We start from the raw sequence: 16,182 nt of genomic DNA, 5'->3' as shown, positions 1-16,182 counted from the left end.
AGAAAAAACTTCTTTTGGATACACCAAAAAATAAATAATAAAATAAATAAAATTATCACTAGGCTGAATCACGAATAAAATACGCTGTCCTTAAAGCGTGATTCGCCCCCTTATCAACTGCTGATGGGTTACAAGCAAATTGCTTCCAAGATAAGACAAACCTTATCTGGATCCAGCGTGCAGCAATCACGATAAGTCCACTATGGAACAATTTTAACACAGTAGATTTATTTTGGCAGACTATGGAGATGATAACAGTATTCTAGTATGATGCTATGGACTGTATCTGATTTGATAGGCAGATGGTTTGTTAAGATGATGAAATCGGACTGGAATGGTCCAGTTTATATAGGCCTCAGGTTTAGACCCGTTGTTGTGTGGTATTCAATGGTCTAGAACGTTTGAAAAACGTTTCTGGCCGTTGTCCATTAATCTCAGACGTTTCTGATCATTAGATCTGTAGATCTGACCGTTGGATCATCCTGGCTCGTCCGTTTTCGGACCGTTGTGGCTTTTAAGGTAGCTATCCGTTTAAGAAACGGCTGGATGTTTCGGATTTAAGATGCGCACGTGCGAAGTGCAAAGTGCGCCATCTAGCGCCACTACAGCCACACTGCCCACGCCCGAGCCCGTGCGCGAGCGCGCGTGCGTGTGTTCCAGTGCGAAACCCATGTTTCATCTCTTCCAAAAAGCTCCAAGTAAGAATACCCTTCTCAACATCTCATATAAACCACAAAACTTTTCTCTGCATTTCCGATGTGGGACAAAGCACACACACCGCACTTTTTAATTCAAAAAATTCAGAAAGGTATTTTGGCAGAAAAATCCCAAAATTTTGAAAATTTTGAATTTTCATTTTTTAATTATTTTTTAAACTACAAAAAAGCAACACCGACTTAGCCCGAATCCGTAACGAAAAAGGTTTTTACCCTTTGCACTTGGCTTCAGCTAAAGGGCACCTAAAAATAGTGGAAAAAATGCTGGAGGTCGACCCTTCTTTTTGTAAACTCTGTGATAAGGAGCGGAGGACTCCTCTCCATTCTGCAGCTGCAAATGGCAAAGTTTAAGTATTGGAAGAACTACTACGTCGCCCTGATGCGGAAACCACTCATGCCCGAACAGAGAGAGGAGAGACAACTCTACATCTCTGCGTGAAGTATAACCAGTTCGAGGCGGCTAAAATTTTGGTGGAAAAGGATAAGATGCTGGTTAACATGAAGGATGATCAAGACAACACGGTCTTACACCTCGCAGCTGCAAGAAAACAAATTCAGGCAATGATTTTTTTTATTTTATTTTATTTTTTATCTATTTGGCATGTAATGGTACACTGCAAGGCCTACAATTTTTTATTAAACCATGATGTATAGGGTTTAATTTTATAATGAGGGCTTATTATTATTATTATTATTATTATTTTATTTTATGATTGCATTTACACCTAACAAACATAGTCATGAAACACATGCTTACCACTAATCCTTGCTTTTGCTTTGTCTTCAGATGCTAAAGCTTTTTCTCGAATCAGACGTGGATGTGAACGCCGAGAATATCCATGGTTTCACGGCACTTGATGTACTAGTACATGGTCCAAGCGAAATAGGAGGCATGGAAATCAGCGAAATCCTTGTGAATGCTGGATGTGATAGACGCAAAAAACTAACAAACAAAAGCAAGGTATTTAGGAAATAGGCAACCCTTTGCTAACAACGATCACCAATCCCTCGGGACCGAGGCCACCCTTTAGGCCCTTTATCTTGTTAACGGCAAAGAGAGTTCTAATGCCATTCAGTCTATTGTCAAATGGGCAAGACCTCCTCCGGGCTGGATTAAGCTTAATGTCGATGGATCCTCTCGTGGGAATCCATGTGTTAGTGGCGGTGGAGGAGTGACAAGGGATTCCCAGGGTCAGGTTATCTTTGCCTTCTATAGGAACTACGGTCATGCCTCCAAAACGACTGTAGAGACCCAGGCTATTCTTGATGGAATTATTCTCTGCAGTAAATTGGGCCTCTCCAGTATCGTTGTTGAATCAGATTCCAAACTGGTGGTCGAAGCTGCCGTGGATCCATTCGCCCACTGCCATTGGAACATTTGGTACAGATTGGGAGCCATTCATTGTATCGGCAGCCGCCTCAACCTCTGTTTCAGGCATATTTTCTGTAAGGGCAATTATGTGGCTGACACACTTGCCAAGCGAGCTAGTGAAGGATGTGCCAACTCCCTCTTCCTTTCTTGTTCGGAGTTGCCGCGTTACATTAGGAGCCCATTGGTCCTTGATAAAGTCGGGCTGGGTTATTTGAGAGCCTGATTCCTTTGTGGTTTTTTCCTTTTTAGTTGGGAGATCCGGCCGAGTTGTTGTTGCCTGGCCCTCCCTAGCTCGCCCCTAGGTTCTGTTGTTCATAGTGGGGTGGGTGTTCTTGCATATGATAGGCAGTACTCCTTTCCTTTTAGTTGGAGCCTGTTGTACATCTGGCCTCTTTGTTTTTAATAAATTTGGTGGTGCGTGCCCACCTTTTCTCAAAAAAAAAATAAAATTAAAAAAAAATAAAAAAAAATAAAATAAAGATACGTACCAACCTGAAATTGTTTTTCCAAAAAAAAAAAAAAGTTTTACGACTCCACATCCTTCCCTCCACACGTAGCGACACGTGCCAACCTGGCATGCGTGTGTCACATCTGAGCCATGTATCATGTGGAAAACACCGTGTACATAAATAAAAAACATGAAGAAGAAGAAGAAAAATGGGACAGGTCAGTTGACCATGCAAACATCTCAACAGGATATACCCATTCCCTTTTCCTTATTTTGTCTCTCCTTCAGCATCACAAGCTGGGAAGGCTCAGGGGAGGAACACTTTGTGGGTGTCTAAAGACGTTATTAGGATCGATCAACGTCTTTATTCTCACCAATCTATCATAATTCCCCACAAAATACTTCTCACCCCACGACCTTGCAATCTCCACAGCATCATCCCTACCCTCCATCCACTCCATCACTCCAAGATCAAGGTCCAAGCAATTCACATAAACAGCCCTTGGATCCTTCGAAACGAACGGCCCCATGTACTCATAAAGCCCTCTGATCCAATCCATGTGTTTCGTCCTCCGCCGATCATCTCCTTCATTCCACGCCATGTAGTACAGAATGCCATACATGTTGCCTTCTCTGTGTGGAAACGCAATAGCATCGCTAGCTATCCGACTCATCTTCCCACCGTATGGGACGAATGCGAGTAGCCCACCAGAATCCTTCTTCATCATCTTCAATGCCCCTTCAATCCCAGCCATCGGAATCAGATCCCTTACATAATCGAATTTTGCCTTGTAGAATGCTTTCTGGGATGTGCTCCGGTTCTTCATATCTTCCACGGTCTGCACCTCCTTCATGCCCCACAGATAAACAACCGATTCAACCCAGCTCATCTCTTTAAACTCTCCTTCTGTAACACCCAGTCTGGGAAATACCCGGGTTATAGAATCAAGAGCCTTTGAAGCAGGCCCGAGATACAATCCCCTGAAAATCAATGTAATTTCACGCGATCCCAACACGTTGATATTTATATTGAATTCATCCTCTAACATCGGCGCCACAAGCTGCCATTCGTAAATTAACTTAGCCATAAGATTTCTCGTCCCACGCCTGTTAATGAGGAAAGCGGTGACATTTTCTGGAACTTTCACTAATCGGATCTTCCAAGCATAAACTGCACCCCAACCGCCACCTCCACCGCCTCGGATCGCCCAGAACACGTCCTCTCCCATGGTTTCACGATCCAGCACTCTTTCGCCTGCATCCACAAGGATTGCATCCACCACATTATCAGCAGATAGGCCGTACTTCCTAGCCAAAAGGCCGTTACCACCTCCGCTGAAATGGCCACCACATCCAACGGTGGGAGACATGCCAGCAGGAAATGCATGGATCTTGCTCGACGCACCGATCGCGTAGTAGATCTCACCCAGTGTTGCACCACCTTCAACCCAGGCCGTCTCAGATTCTAAGTCAACCGTGACTCGGTTTAAGTTCATCAGGTCTATGATGACAAACCGCATGTCTGCGTAGGACGATATGGCCTCGAAGCTGTGGCCACCACTCCTTAGTCGGATCGTCCATGACCCTTGATTGCAACATCTTACTGCGATCACGAGCTGATCTTTGTTTCCAGGTAAGATGATTGCAGCAGGCTTACGGATGTTTGATCCGCCGTATCGGAGGTTATTTAAAGAGAAATTGAGGAGTTCGTCATAAGGGGCTTTGTGATATGTGGTGTAGTTTCGTAGACCTCCAGATGATAGGCACGTAAGGAGATCTTCGCCTAGGGCGCAGGTTAGCAAGGACAGGAGTACAAGGTGGGGGGAGATGGAGTTACTTGCCATTTTTTGGGACAGGAGCCGAAGGTTGCTGAGTTCTTACCATTTGTAGGGTAGTTAGGTTTTTCTACATCGCGACTAAGGATGACCCACATGTGTTATATCCTCTAGGGCCAACCTCAGATGTGGTCGGATGATCAAAACCGTCCATTTTTGGGACGTCCAAGCTTAAGGTGAATGGATGATTATCACCATTGATACGTGTAATTGAATGTGGATCATTGAAAATAAATTTGTTAACTTTATATTCAAATCAAAGATCATCAAGCTACTGTGGACATGATGGATGCTTCTGATTATTCAACCATCAGAAAATGTGGGACTCAATGGGTGACACATACTAATGACTCTGAGTCGCGACGCATAGGTCGAAAGGTTGTATAACGCCGTTCGATTTTCGCCCGGAAAATTTCCACGTTTCCCACGCTTTCGCAGAAACTTCCTGCGACAGGAAGTATTGCACCCGGGGACAGAGATATACGTGTGCGCGGGGTTGTGTGGGGGCGCACGGGGATGTCTGTTTTTAAAGATTATAATAATAAGATTCTAAAATTCAGGTATATCCAAAACTCAGGTTGGCCACTACAAAACAAACAGTGGGAATGGAAATGTCCACCGTTGAAACCTTCTTGGAGCTGACCACGATGTTTATATGCCGTCCAAACCGTTCATTGGTTATTACCACCCACATAAACTATGGGAACAAATATCATCCTGACACAAAACTTCTGGCACCCCCAAATGTTCAATCCCCACTGTTTCATCTGAAATGGCTTACATGAGTTTTGGATATTTAAAAAACGTATCCTATTTTGATCTTAAAAACAGATGGACGGGTGGATTTGTAACGGGCATCTCTGTGGGCCTCAGACAGCCCGGGGCACAGGCATATCTCTGGGGGAAGCGGATTGCGCAACGAGTAACAGTACTAATAGCGTACTGAGTAAATTCTGTGGGGTCCACCAGTTATTTATTTATTTTATCCACTCCCTTCATGCATGTTAACAGATAATTTTAGAGCTTGACCTCAAAAATGAAGCATATCCAAAGCTCAAGTGGACCACACTACAGGAAAAAATGTGATTGAACCTCTACCATTGAAAAATTCTTTTTGGCTACGGAAGTTTTGGATCAAGATGATGTTTGTGGTTTCTCTTTATCCATGTCTTTGTGATCTTATAAACAGGTTGGATGACAAATAAATATTACTGTGGGCCCTAAGAAGGTTTCAATGGTGGAAATCATTATTCCACACTGTTTACTGTGGAATGGCCCACTTGAGCTTTGGATTTAGTTCAATTTTTGAATCAACCCTAAAATTAGTAGGAAAAATGGATAGAGGATGTGGATAAACCACATACATTCACAGTGGGCCCTACATAAAAGCGTATTGATTAAGTCAGCACGCAGTCCGATTTCATTCCCGGGGCATATGCAATCCACTCTCACGAATTCGAAATGGGATTACTTAGGGCCCGTTTGGCCGGGCGGATTGGATGGTATTCGATGGGATTGGAAGTTAAATCCCAGGATTGGCTGGGTGCGCCAAACAGACTGGGTGAACTGATCCCTGGATATAGCAATCCCATGGATCTTAAGACAATCCACTGACAATGCCATCATTACCTTTAAATCCCATCCAATCCACCCTAATCCGTTCAAATTTTCCGGGGACGTGTCTGGTTCGAGGGATTGGAAGGGATGGGAAGGTCTAATCATGGATGGGCCGGGCGTGCCAAACAGACTCAATATAGCAATCCCGGGATATGGTAATCCCATGGATCTTAAGACAATCCACTGACAATACCATCATTACCTTGAAATCCATGCCATCCACCCTAATACCATTCAATCCCTTCCAATCCACCCGGCCAAATGGGCCCTTAGTGCGTACTTAGTAAACTCAATTGGGCACACTGTGAATGCACGTGGTATATCTACCCTGTCCATCCGTTTTTCCTGCTAATTAATTTAAGGGGTTGAGCCCAAAATTAAAGCATATCCAAATATCAAGTGGATCATATCACATGAAACAGTGGGGATAAGGATTTTCAACATTGAAACTTTGCTAGGTCCCACATTGATGTTTATTTGTTATCCAACCTATTCATAAGATCATATGGACATGGATGAAGGGAAAACACAAATATAAGATCGATTCAAAACTATTTCAACGGTATGTTCAATTCAAACTATTTCCTTTGATGTAGTTTATTTTAGATATGGGTATACTTAATTTTTAGACCTGAGCACTAAAATTTTCTAATAAAATGGACGCACGGTGTTGATAAAATGCATAAATCATGGTGAACCTTGTAGAGTTTACTCATATATAAAATAAACAACGGAAATAGGTATCTAATAACTAAAATAACTAAATATAGTTGACTTATAAGGTTATTTAAGTTATCAGCTTCAAATTTAAAAAAAAAATATGATATTAACCTAAAGAACCTAAAGATATCAAGTAATTTAAACCTGGAGCTAGTAGATAAATTTTTTAGATTCAAATAATTTGATCTAAAATTAATTTACAGCTAAAGATTACAATTATTGAATTACCATTACTCCTAAGATAGAGTTACTTGTCATGCTAAAGTAATATAAATTTGATTTGTTTTATGTGTTTGTTGAATTTGATTGTATTTTCTTCTGCTAATCCCATGACTACTTATAGATATCTGCCGCAGCTATTACTTTGCACGGTTCTCTTTTTTTTATTGAATGGTTATGGCAATCGAAGAGTCGTCATATAGATCATTCTCTTGTTACAATTTTTTTTTTTTTTTGTTTTGTTTATGTTCTCTCAACCAAGCTCTATTCCTCTTGGTCATGGCTTGCTCTTCAACCGTGCATCAAACTTTTATCTTTTTGATCGCATTACTTTATTAGCATTACATTAATACTAGTTATGATTCTACAAAAAGTGTTCCGAGTATCTTAGGAAATCTTTTCATACACTTCATATCTCTCATGTAATGCCACATGTCACTCCCTATTAGCTTTTGTCACAACGGTCAAAAATAGAGTACAATATCTACAGTTCTAGTATTCAATTTCATGATACGTTATGCTTTATATTCTTATTCGAAAATTATTTTATTCTTTATAAATTTCAACAATTGTAAAAATTTCATATATTGAATAGAATATGATCCCACTAACCTTTTTTTTTTTTTTTTTCCCTCACCTTGTTTTAATTAATCTTACATGTGCTGAGTTGGATTACTTTGAACAAATAGACCTTTACTTCTAATTTACCCTTTTGATCATTGGATTTTAGTTTGAACTCTTGAGTTTTGATGTAATACGACAAATATAGTTTAAAGTGTAGTGGTTTAATTAGTGGATAATATGAGATGATGATTTATCTATTTAGATTTGAATTTAATAGTTATTTCATTTCAATTTTGGTGTACTATTATGTAAGGTCAACTAAATGTATATATTTGTCGAAGTAAAATTAAAAATTTTAGATCAAGTGCTTGAGATTTGAGTCAGGAGTTGGCTTTACTTGTGTACTCAGATTTTAAGGTGTGATTTCAGCTTAGTTCAAACTTTTATGCACCCACAAAGGTTTAAAATGTAGGTGTTTAATCTCGCTGTGTGGTCCACTTGAGCCTTGGAACCGCCTCGTTTATCGTTTCTATTATAAAATGATATGAAAAAATGACTGGAAAGTGTGGATACCCATACATCACGGTAGCTCATAAGAACCCCTATTCGTTCCTAGCTCGGCACTAACTAGGGGTGTACATGAACCGAGCTAGCTCGGTCAACTCGGTCAACTCGGATCGAAAAAGCTTGAATCGGCTTGGTTCGAAGCTGAGTTCGATTTGAGTCGAGCTGGTTTTTAGAGCTCGAAAATGAGTTTGAGCCGAGTTCGAGCTGGCCCTAACTTGACTCGACTCAGTTCGATATATAGCTCGAACCCGTCTTGACTCGGATCAATTCAGTTAGGTACTATAAAAAGTTAAAAAACCCTAGCATCTACCCCTTTCCAATTTCCCCCTTTGTTTGAAAAAAGAACTCGCCCGACCGTAGCGACCCACCGACCAGCTCCCTCTCTCTCTGATGCTGATGCTGCTAATGGTCTCTTAAGAAAAGTTAGGATTGAAACCGGTTCACTTCGTCCAAGATTTCAATTCTCTTGGATTGTAATCAGTGGATTTTGTGATGAATGGTTCAATCTTTGGAGGCCATGGCCCAGGCTTTTGCTGACTCTTTCCTAGGTTGGTATTTTCTATGGCTTTTGAGCTGGATCTTAAAGCTCTTTCTGAGACTGGTCTTCCAGCCATTGATGTAAGATAAAAAAGAAAGAGAATAAATGGGTACTTGTTATCTTACATCGAAAAGCAATAATTTTTGTAAATATTCCATTCATATAAATAAAAGAGTGGAAAAAGAAGCAGAAATGGATATTTGCTGATGTTTCAGCAGGAATTTCCAGAAATGAATGTGTAATTAAAGTAAATGCAAAATAGAAAACAAAGCAATGAGTATTATCTGATGTTGCTTATCAAGTGTTTGATGAAATGACTCAACGAAGTGCCGGCTGGTGGCAAGGAATGTATGTTTCATCAAATGAATCCTTTTTTTTTTCCTTAATTTTGATGTTGCTTATAGGGTGTTTGATGAAATACCTGTAAAGCCGCTGCTTGTGTTTTATATTCAATGAGAATTTGAAGGTGTAGTCCATGTGTTTGTGAAAATGTTGCATAGGTAAAGTTGGCTCGATCTTGGCTTGAACTGGCCCGAGCTGCTGACCGAATCGAGCCGAGCTGAGCTGGCTAGTCAGGCTTGAGGACCGAGCTGAGATGAGTTTGAGCTGAGGTCAGATAGTGGCCGAGCCGAGTCAAGCTGAGGCCAGCTTGACTCGGTTCGACTCCATGTACACCCCTATCACTAACAGGTAGTACCCCATGCCGTGTCTGAAGTTAGGTGGGGGCTAATTGTGATGTTTGTGAGAAATCTACCATGTTCATCCGTTTATCCATGTCAGGTTAGGACATTATTGTCGAAAGAAGGCAATCCAAAACTGAAGTGGGATGGAGGCAGATTGACTGGTGTACCACATAGCAGCTATATAACTGTTGTAAGTACGTGTCATGCGAAGACAAGCACTGATGCTCCGAGTTGTACGAACGGTTCAAAGGAGATCAAAGTTACATGGCCCCATAGTGATGTATTTGCTATATCTACACTGATTCATCTATTTTTAGAAATCATTTTAGAGAATTATCAAAAAAAATGAATCATATCCAAAGATCATCTGGACCACACCACAAATAGCAGCGGAGATAATGATTTTCACCTTAAACAATTCATAGGGCCCACCATAATGTTTATTTTCAATCCAATATGTTCATAAAGTCAAAAAGACTTGAATTAAGAGGAAAAACAAATTTCATATTGATCCAAAACTTCCCAGACCCTAAAAAGGGTTTCAATGGTAGATGTTTAATCCTCTATTGCTTTTTGCAGTGTGGTCTACTTGATAGTGAGATCTGTCTTATTTTTCGTCTCAAACCTTAAGACGAGCTTTGCCAAATGAATAGAGGTTTAGATATAACACATACCTCATGATCAGACCCATAGATCTTGCAAACCTCGATACAGCAGCTATATAGCTAGTGTTAGGTACACTAGCCAATCCGCTTCCAATTGGGATGCGCGATGGGAAACTCTAAGGGTTGAATGTGGATCGTAGGAACATTAATTTACCGGGTGACAGAAGTTATTGATCATGATAATATTTTTGTGTTTTTAGGTTATCCTAGTATGAATGACCTTATGAGCCGTTTGAATGTCATATAAACATCACGTACGCCGAGGTAGGTTTCAACGGTAGGCATTGTACTACACAATTTTTCCTATCTTGCAGCCTACTGAGTTTTATATCCCTCATTTAGGGCCATGTCATGGGTGGATTTCTCACTAAAATCTCGGTGGGTCCACCTGCTTCCCGTCCCGGGAAAGGCTTTCGGGAGCTGATTGCTCGTCTTCACACGACACGTGCCACACCAGCCAGATCGGTGGCGTGGATTAGGTGTAGCTCGCACCTCACCCAACATGGTGCGGCCCTGACCACGGGCCCACTTTGATTATGTATTATATATCCACACCGTCTATCCATTCTGCAGCTCATTTAAGAAAATGAAACAAAAAATGAAATAGATCCAAATCTCAGGTGGACCACACCACAGGAAGCAGTGCTGATTGACTATTAAAAACGTCTTGTGTGCCACAAAAGTATCAAATGGTGGGTGTCATTGTCTCTGCTTATTTCTGTCGTATGATCCAATCGAGTTTTTTTAATCCGTCTCATTATATTTTTTCATCGTGGCACGTCACATCAGGTACGGTACATACGTCATACAAAGCAACGTCCAGTAATGATCCGTAGCTTTAGCAGTTTAAAAATGTAATTGCTGACAGATTTTCGCCGGCTGACGTTGTAATTATATCGATGTTGAATACTGCTATTCTCAAAACTATGTGAAGGAACGGGAACCGGATGTGGTTTGGTTCGGGAAAGCCCTAAGCAAATGGGACGGCTGAGATCTCATCTCTTTGGACGCTCCAGATCACGCCAGACACCCCTCACGCGGATCGCCAACCTATCTTATGGAGACAGTTTCCATTTTTGGAAAATATATGCTAGTAGGGCCTGTTTGCACCGGCGTTTGTGTACGTCCACCTTCACGTATGCATGTGAGGTCCACTAATTTTTTGTCAGAGGGATTGTCCGAACCCGATGGACGGTTCAGATCGTGCACGTGGGCACGATGGTGGGCCACGTTCGCAGCAACAGACACCAACCGTTTTTGAAACGCCCGCAGGTGGGAGAGATTTCACGGGTCAAAGCCAGTTGTCCGCTCGTGTTGGTCCGGTGCACCGCTGGTTCTCTTGCCCATTATGCACACTCACTCAAACACGGGGTCCAACATGATGCTTACATGAAATCCACTCTGTCCAATAGGTTCTAGAGGCATAAATGGGTCCCCTGACTAAGAATCAGGCATATCCAAGATTTTGGTGGGCCTTACTTACGAAACTAGGGTCCTTTAGTACTGATTGCATTGATCCGATGGTCGGATTGATTCCATTTTGATCTTCAATGGCTAAAAGGGCCTATGGAACCATTTAACTAGAAATTAATGGTTGGGTTATAGATTAAATGGTCTAATATATATTTATAATATTAAATAATATTTTTGCAATGTTTTATATTTCATTTTAATTTATTATTATATATATTTTTATTATCAATTATTCATATTTAATTCTCATAGTTTTCTTTTTCGAAGATGTTCGGTATGTTTTTTCAAAGATAAATTATTTTTGTGTGTGTGTGTGTGTGTATTTCTAAATTGTTCGCGTGGGTCACAACCCGATTAGAGCCATTTATTCATTCATTAAATCCCTTATAAATCTTTGATTATAATGATTAAATTATTTGGGTTTGTAAGTGGGCCAAAATACATGGGTTTTACGTTTAGTTATCAATTTATCTAAATTAATGGTTGGATATGAGATGTTGGCATGCCAACTATTGAAATTTAGTAATGGGTTATGACTTATCAAATGATGGTGAATAGTATACATTATTTGCATTTTCATGCTAATCTAGATTATAATAGTAACACCCGAGTACTCCAAAGCACGGGGTGTTACAATCTACCCCCTATAAAGAGAATTTCGTCCCCAAAATTCAGTGCTTCTATTATGATTACGGCCGATGATAATATTTGTGGTGATTTTAAACATTCATTATTTTCCTACATGTACAAACGTATACCACTAGGCGCCTAAAATTGAGGTCATTACAATCTACCCCCCTTAAAGAAGTAACAGGGTTATCCTAATGGTGTACCCTATTTCGTATATGCCTAGGTGTGAAATCCCAAAAAGTTATGTATAGACCCGCCACAACCCTCAAGTCTCTAGTCTAGTAGATCAATTGGTGTGTACAGGTTCTACCATTGATTAGAAATCATTCGAGAATTAAGGGATTATCCTATCGCTTGTCAACATTGTTTTATTATTATTATTATTATTATTATTATTTGCATCCACTAAGATTACAAGTTCATTTAGGTGGCCACTAATAATATTTTACATCTTTGTATGTATCTTTTCTTTCTTTTAATGATGGTTTCACTACTGACTAAAGTACATTATAGTTTTCTATTTTCAACGCTCGAGCCTACACGAATAGATGATTGTAGTAGGTTTGAGTCTGATACATCGATCATTTACCTACGTAGAACAAAGGATCTACTGGTATCAATTCATAATCCTGTTAAATCTCGGCCATTTGCTTGATCAGGGCATTGAAATCATTGAGATTTGCTAGGACTTTATAATTTGGCACAAACCGCGTAACTTCGCTTAAACGTGGTTCTATCAATCCGTGATCCTGACTATTTTAGACTCATGGGGAATATCATGTAATCATTCTAGTTTTTCTCAATGATAGCACCCGAAATTTACGTGAATGGACGTGAACGACCATCACACTTCCAGTGCGCACTCTATCACTTAATGTACTACTTAAAAAAAAATAAATCCCGGACTAGGATCTCTACATGAAATTTGAGTTTTGAAATTTCACTAAATTCATCTAAGATTCCAACTTCAATCACGATGTGCTCAGTATAGAGTTGAAAATTTTACCCAAAATTCTCTTAACTTCACTCCTAGTAATCCTCAGGTGCTGGAAATGTCATTTCTAATTAATGAGAGATATTAGGGAATCTAAATCATAAATTCTAGTATGATTCTTCGAGCCTAGGGAACGCTTTTGTTTGACTTAATGTATAAAATGGTAAGGATTTTCCTATAGTGCCTAATGTTGTTTCATTTGCTAAGTATTGTAACAACATTATTTTTAGCTAGAAAATCCTTTAAAGAATTTCAACTTTCTAGGTTTATAAAACTTGTTAACTGAGAGTCAAGTTCAAGGAATGTTCTGACTGATCTCGTTTAATCATAGTGGGCACTTGATCTCTCACAGTCCCTAAGTTTTATTTCTAAGTTCAAATAGTAGTTTTATAGTTTACATGGGAATCAAAGTTTTCATTTCTAAGTTCGAATGACTAAACCTAAGATTTTCATGGGACTTAAGATTAGTTCGAAATTCCTAAGATTATCAAAACAACTCTTTCTAAGGGACCTAAGTTATTGAGTATCTATATCTTCAAAGGAACCTAAGATAATCTCTAAGTTATATGGTTATCCAATCAATTTTCTAGGGGGCCTAATATTTGAGTTTCTATATTCTCATTTCCTCCCTATGCTAAGGGACTTCTACGTAAGTTGTAGTCCAAAGGTCTAACCAAAGCTTTCAAGGGAGTGTAAAGTTTGAAGTATCTATGTTCTCAAAAATATATTTTTGAAGGGAACTTTTCATAAGTTCATACAACTAAATGTTCAAAGGGGACTAATTTCATTTCTAAGTTCTACAATCATCCAAACAATTGTTTATGGGGCCTAAGTTTGGGTTTCTACATCCTCAGATCTTCCTAAGTCTAAGGGAGGTTTACTTAAGTTCAAATTTCTAATTTCAAACATCCCAACTTGGGACATTTAAGGTTTGTATAAGATAATTTTTCAAGGCGTAGTTTGTCTCAATTATGCTCTGATACCAACTGTAACGCCCCGTGTTTTCAGGACCCGAGTATGTAACTCGTTTCCCAAAAATTCGAGTGTTAACCTTAAAGGATTGTCAAATTCGAGTGTGTGTGTGTGCGTGTGTGTGTGTGTGTGTGTGTGTGTGTGTGTATATATATATATAAAAACTATCAGAGTAAGCAGATGAGCGTAGAATGGACAAGTAAGTATAAAGAAAAATTTCATTATCATTTAAACATACAAGAAGCTGCCCATAATGACTTATACAAACCAATGTCCCCATTCTTACAAATCCAAAATGACATAACATTACATGTGAAACAAAGTAAATTGCAATAATCTTGAGCTGTGAAATCATGTATCAGCCCTTAGCAAATACAATCATGCACCCTTGTCAATCATAGCTTGGTCCTACCAATATGAATGTGAACATCATCTGAGCCACCTGTGCTACTTGTACAGTTGTATATTTGATGGATGAGTGGCTAACTTAGTGTGAATTTCCCTCAAGATTACACACTGCCGTATTAGGTAAACATAGTTATAAAACAATAAGGCAATCAAAACAACACATGATACAGTATTTTTAAATGCATGGATACGCAAATGCACATTGACCCGGGGATGCTCATCCAGTTGGAACTTGGGCTTGTCACTCATGCAATCATTGACCTGGGAATACTTATTCAGTGTGAATAAATCGATAGTCGGTGGTCTGGGAGCTAGCGAAACGATACCCCAATGATCCTAAGGGCACGTGTTACAGTATAAAGAATTAGCCACCCACCATCGCAATATGCTATGGATGCATGATTAGCCAAACCATTATTAGTCCAGTTACAATCAGCCAATTTAAATAAGCTCAAGGTTACTACGGGGGCTCGTCACCAACGTAGGCCGATAGCTCGGGCATAGGTCCCATATCACCATCCCCAGCTCATGGGACTACCATCTTAGGATGTTTAATGGAACCCCATTAACTAGTGGCCAATCATATTACAATATATGGGGCTTATCATCGCATGGTTACACGGTATGAAACATTGAACCGATATAGAAAAAATACCCAAAACAAAGTCACATAGGACGATATCAAAACAAGCCACATAAGGAAAATATTAAAATAAGCCATATAGGGCGAGTATCAAAACCATGCGATAAAAGACTATTCTTGAAAACCACTTAGACACAACAACCTTGGATTGTAGGCTTGTCAGTGCTATATTTTGCTCCTATGATTGTCAAATTTTGTAGTGCCAAAACTTATTGGAATCCGTGTCTTGTGTAGCTCATCTACTTATTCAAGACTGTGCATCTTATGTACAAGATCAAAAGTCTTTACCTCAAGAACTACAAATGCAATATCAAGAGATATATAAGTTTAAGTACAACACCATATGATAGTTCACTCTTTCAAGCTTCAAAGTTCAAGGTTTCAAAGCTTCATCTAAGGCAGGACAATAGTCTTTACTTTGGTACTCAAAGCTCAAGGTGAAGTACAACTTAAGTACCTTAAGCTTAAGCTTCAATGTATTTCAAATTCGAGCTTCAAAATGTCTTAAGTTCAAGCTTCATCATATGTCAATATCTCAAGCTTCGTGAACTTCAAAGAACGACTATCATCTAAAGCAAAAGAAGATTCAATGTTCTTATATCGCTTATAAGGTGTGAATGACCCTAGATTGACCATAGGTTAGGTCCTTTTGAATACTTAATTTAATTAGGTCACTTTATAAGTGCATAGTCTGTTTCTCGACTAGTTTAAGACTATGTTCGACAAGTCCTAGTACTGGCTCGACCAGTCCAAGAAATCCTCGACCAGTCCTAAGTTTGTTACTAATTTTCAGAATTTTTTATTATTGCCTCGACTAGTCCTAGAGATTGCTCGACCCTGACTAGTCCACCAGTTTCGACTCAAAGTCCAGCAACTAAAATGAATCCCACATGACTAGTGGACAGGACTCGACCGGTCGTGGAGGTATTGTAAAATAGATTGTCATTGTTCCCATTCACATTAGAAGTACTGAATTTCGGGGATGAAATTCTCTTTAAGGGAGGTAGATTGTAACACCTGTACTTTTAAGTACTCGGGCGCTACTATAAATATCTAAATCAGTTTGAACGTCTGGGGGAGCACACGTGACTTACCTTACACATCATCATCTAGTGACC

The 16,182-nt window shown here is 39.6% G+C and overlaps 2 protein-coding genes across 2 annotated transcripts; one reads left to right on the top strand and one right to left on the bottom strand.

Annotated features, from left to right (window-relative positions):
* The first annotated feature begins 1,202 nt into the window (after positions 1 to 1,202).
* Positions 1,203 to 2,311, top strand: LOC131249355 (uncharacterized). The gene is made up of 3 exons (XM_058250071.1): positions 1,203 to 1,274; positions 1,504 to 1,677; positions 1,793 to 2,311. Exons 1-3 carry the CDS (start codon positions 1,203 to 1,205, stop codon positions 2,309 to 2,311), a joined length of 765 nt encoding a protein of 254 aa, XP_058106054.1.
* A 492-nt stretch (positions 2,312 to 2,803) lies between these two features.
* Positions 2,804 to 9,073, bottom strand: LOC131249352 (reticuline oxidase-like). The gene is made up of 3 exons (XM_058250057.1): positions 9,018 to 9,073; positions 4,740 to 4,816; positions 2,804 to 4,346 (listed from the first exon to the last, which is right to left on the bottom strand). Exons 1-3 carry the CDS (start codon positions 9,071 to 9,073, stop codon positions 2,827 to 2,829), a joined length of 1,653 nt encoding a protein of 550 aa, XP_058106040.1. The 3' UTR covers positions 2,804 to 2,826.
* Positions 9,074 to 16,182: the final 7,109 nt, after the last annotated feature.

The sequence above is a fragment of the Magnolia sinica genome, chromosome 1, assembly GCF_029962835.1.
Source record: "Magnolia sinica isolate HGM2019 chromosome 1, MsV1, whole genome shotgun sequence".
In the NCBI taxonomy this organism is placed as follows: Eukaryota; Viridiplantae; Streptophyta; class Magnoliopsida; order Magnoliales; family Magnoliaceae; genus Magnolia; species Magnolia sinica.
This window is presented reverse-complemented; position numbering and strand designations above follow the sequence as displayed.

Bases quoted from the DNA above. Each gene is read 5' to 3' on its own strand.
- LOC131249355 (XM_058250071.1), top strand. From the start codon at position 1,203: ATGCTGGTTAACATGAAGGATGATCAAGACAACACGGTCTTACACCTC. The intron at 1,275-1,503 runs GCAATGATTTTT...CTTTGTCTTCAG, and splicing joins CTGCAAGAAAACAAATTCAG to ATGCTAAAGCTTTTTCTCGA. The intron at 1,678-1,792 runs GTATTTAGGAAA...AATGCCATTCAG, and splicing joins AACTAACAAACAAAAGCAAG to TCTATTGTCAAATGGGCAAG.
- LOC131249352 (XM_058250057.1), bottom strand. From the start codon at position 9,073: ATGGACTACACCTTCAAATTCTCATTGAATATAAAACACAAGCAGCGG. The intron at 4,817-9,017 runs GTATTTCATCAA...TTCCTGTCGCAG, and splicing joins CACAAGCAGCGGCTTTACAG to GAAGTTTCTGCGAAAGCGTG. The intron at 4,347-4,739 runs ATGCGTCGCGAC...CCCACCTTGTAC, and splicing joins GTTATACAACCTTTCGACCT to TCCTGTCCTTGCTAACCTGC.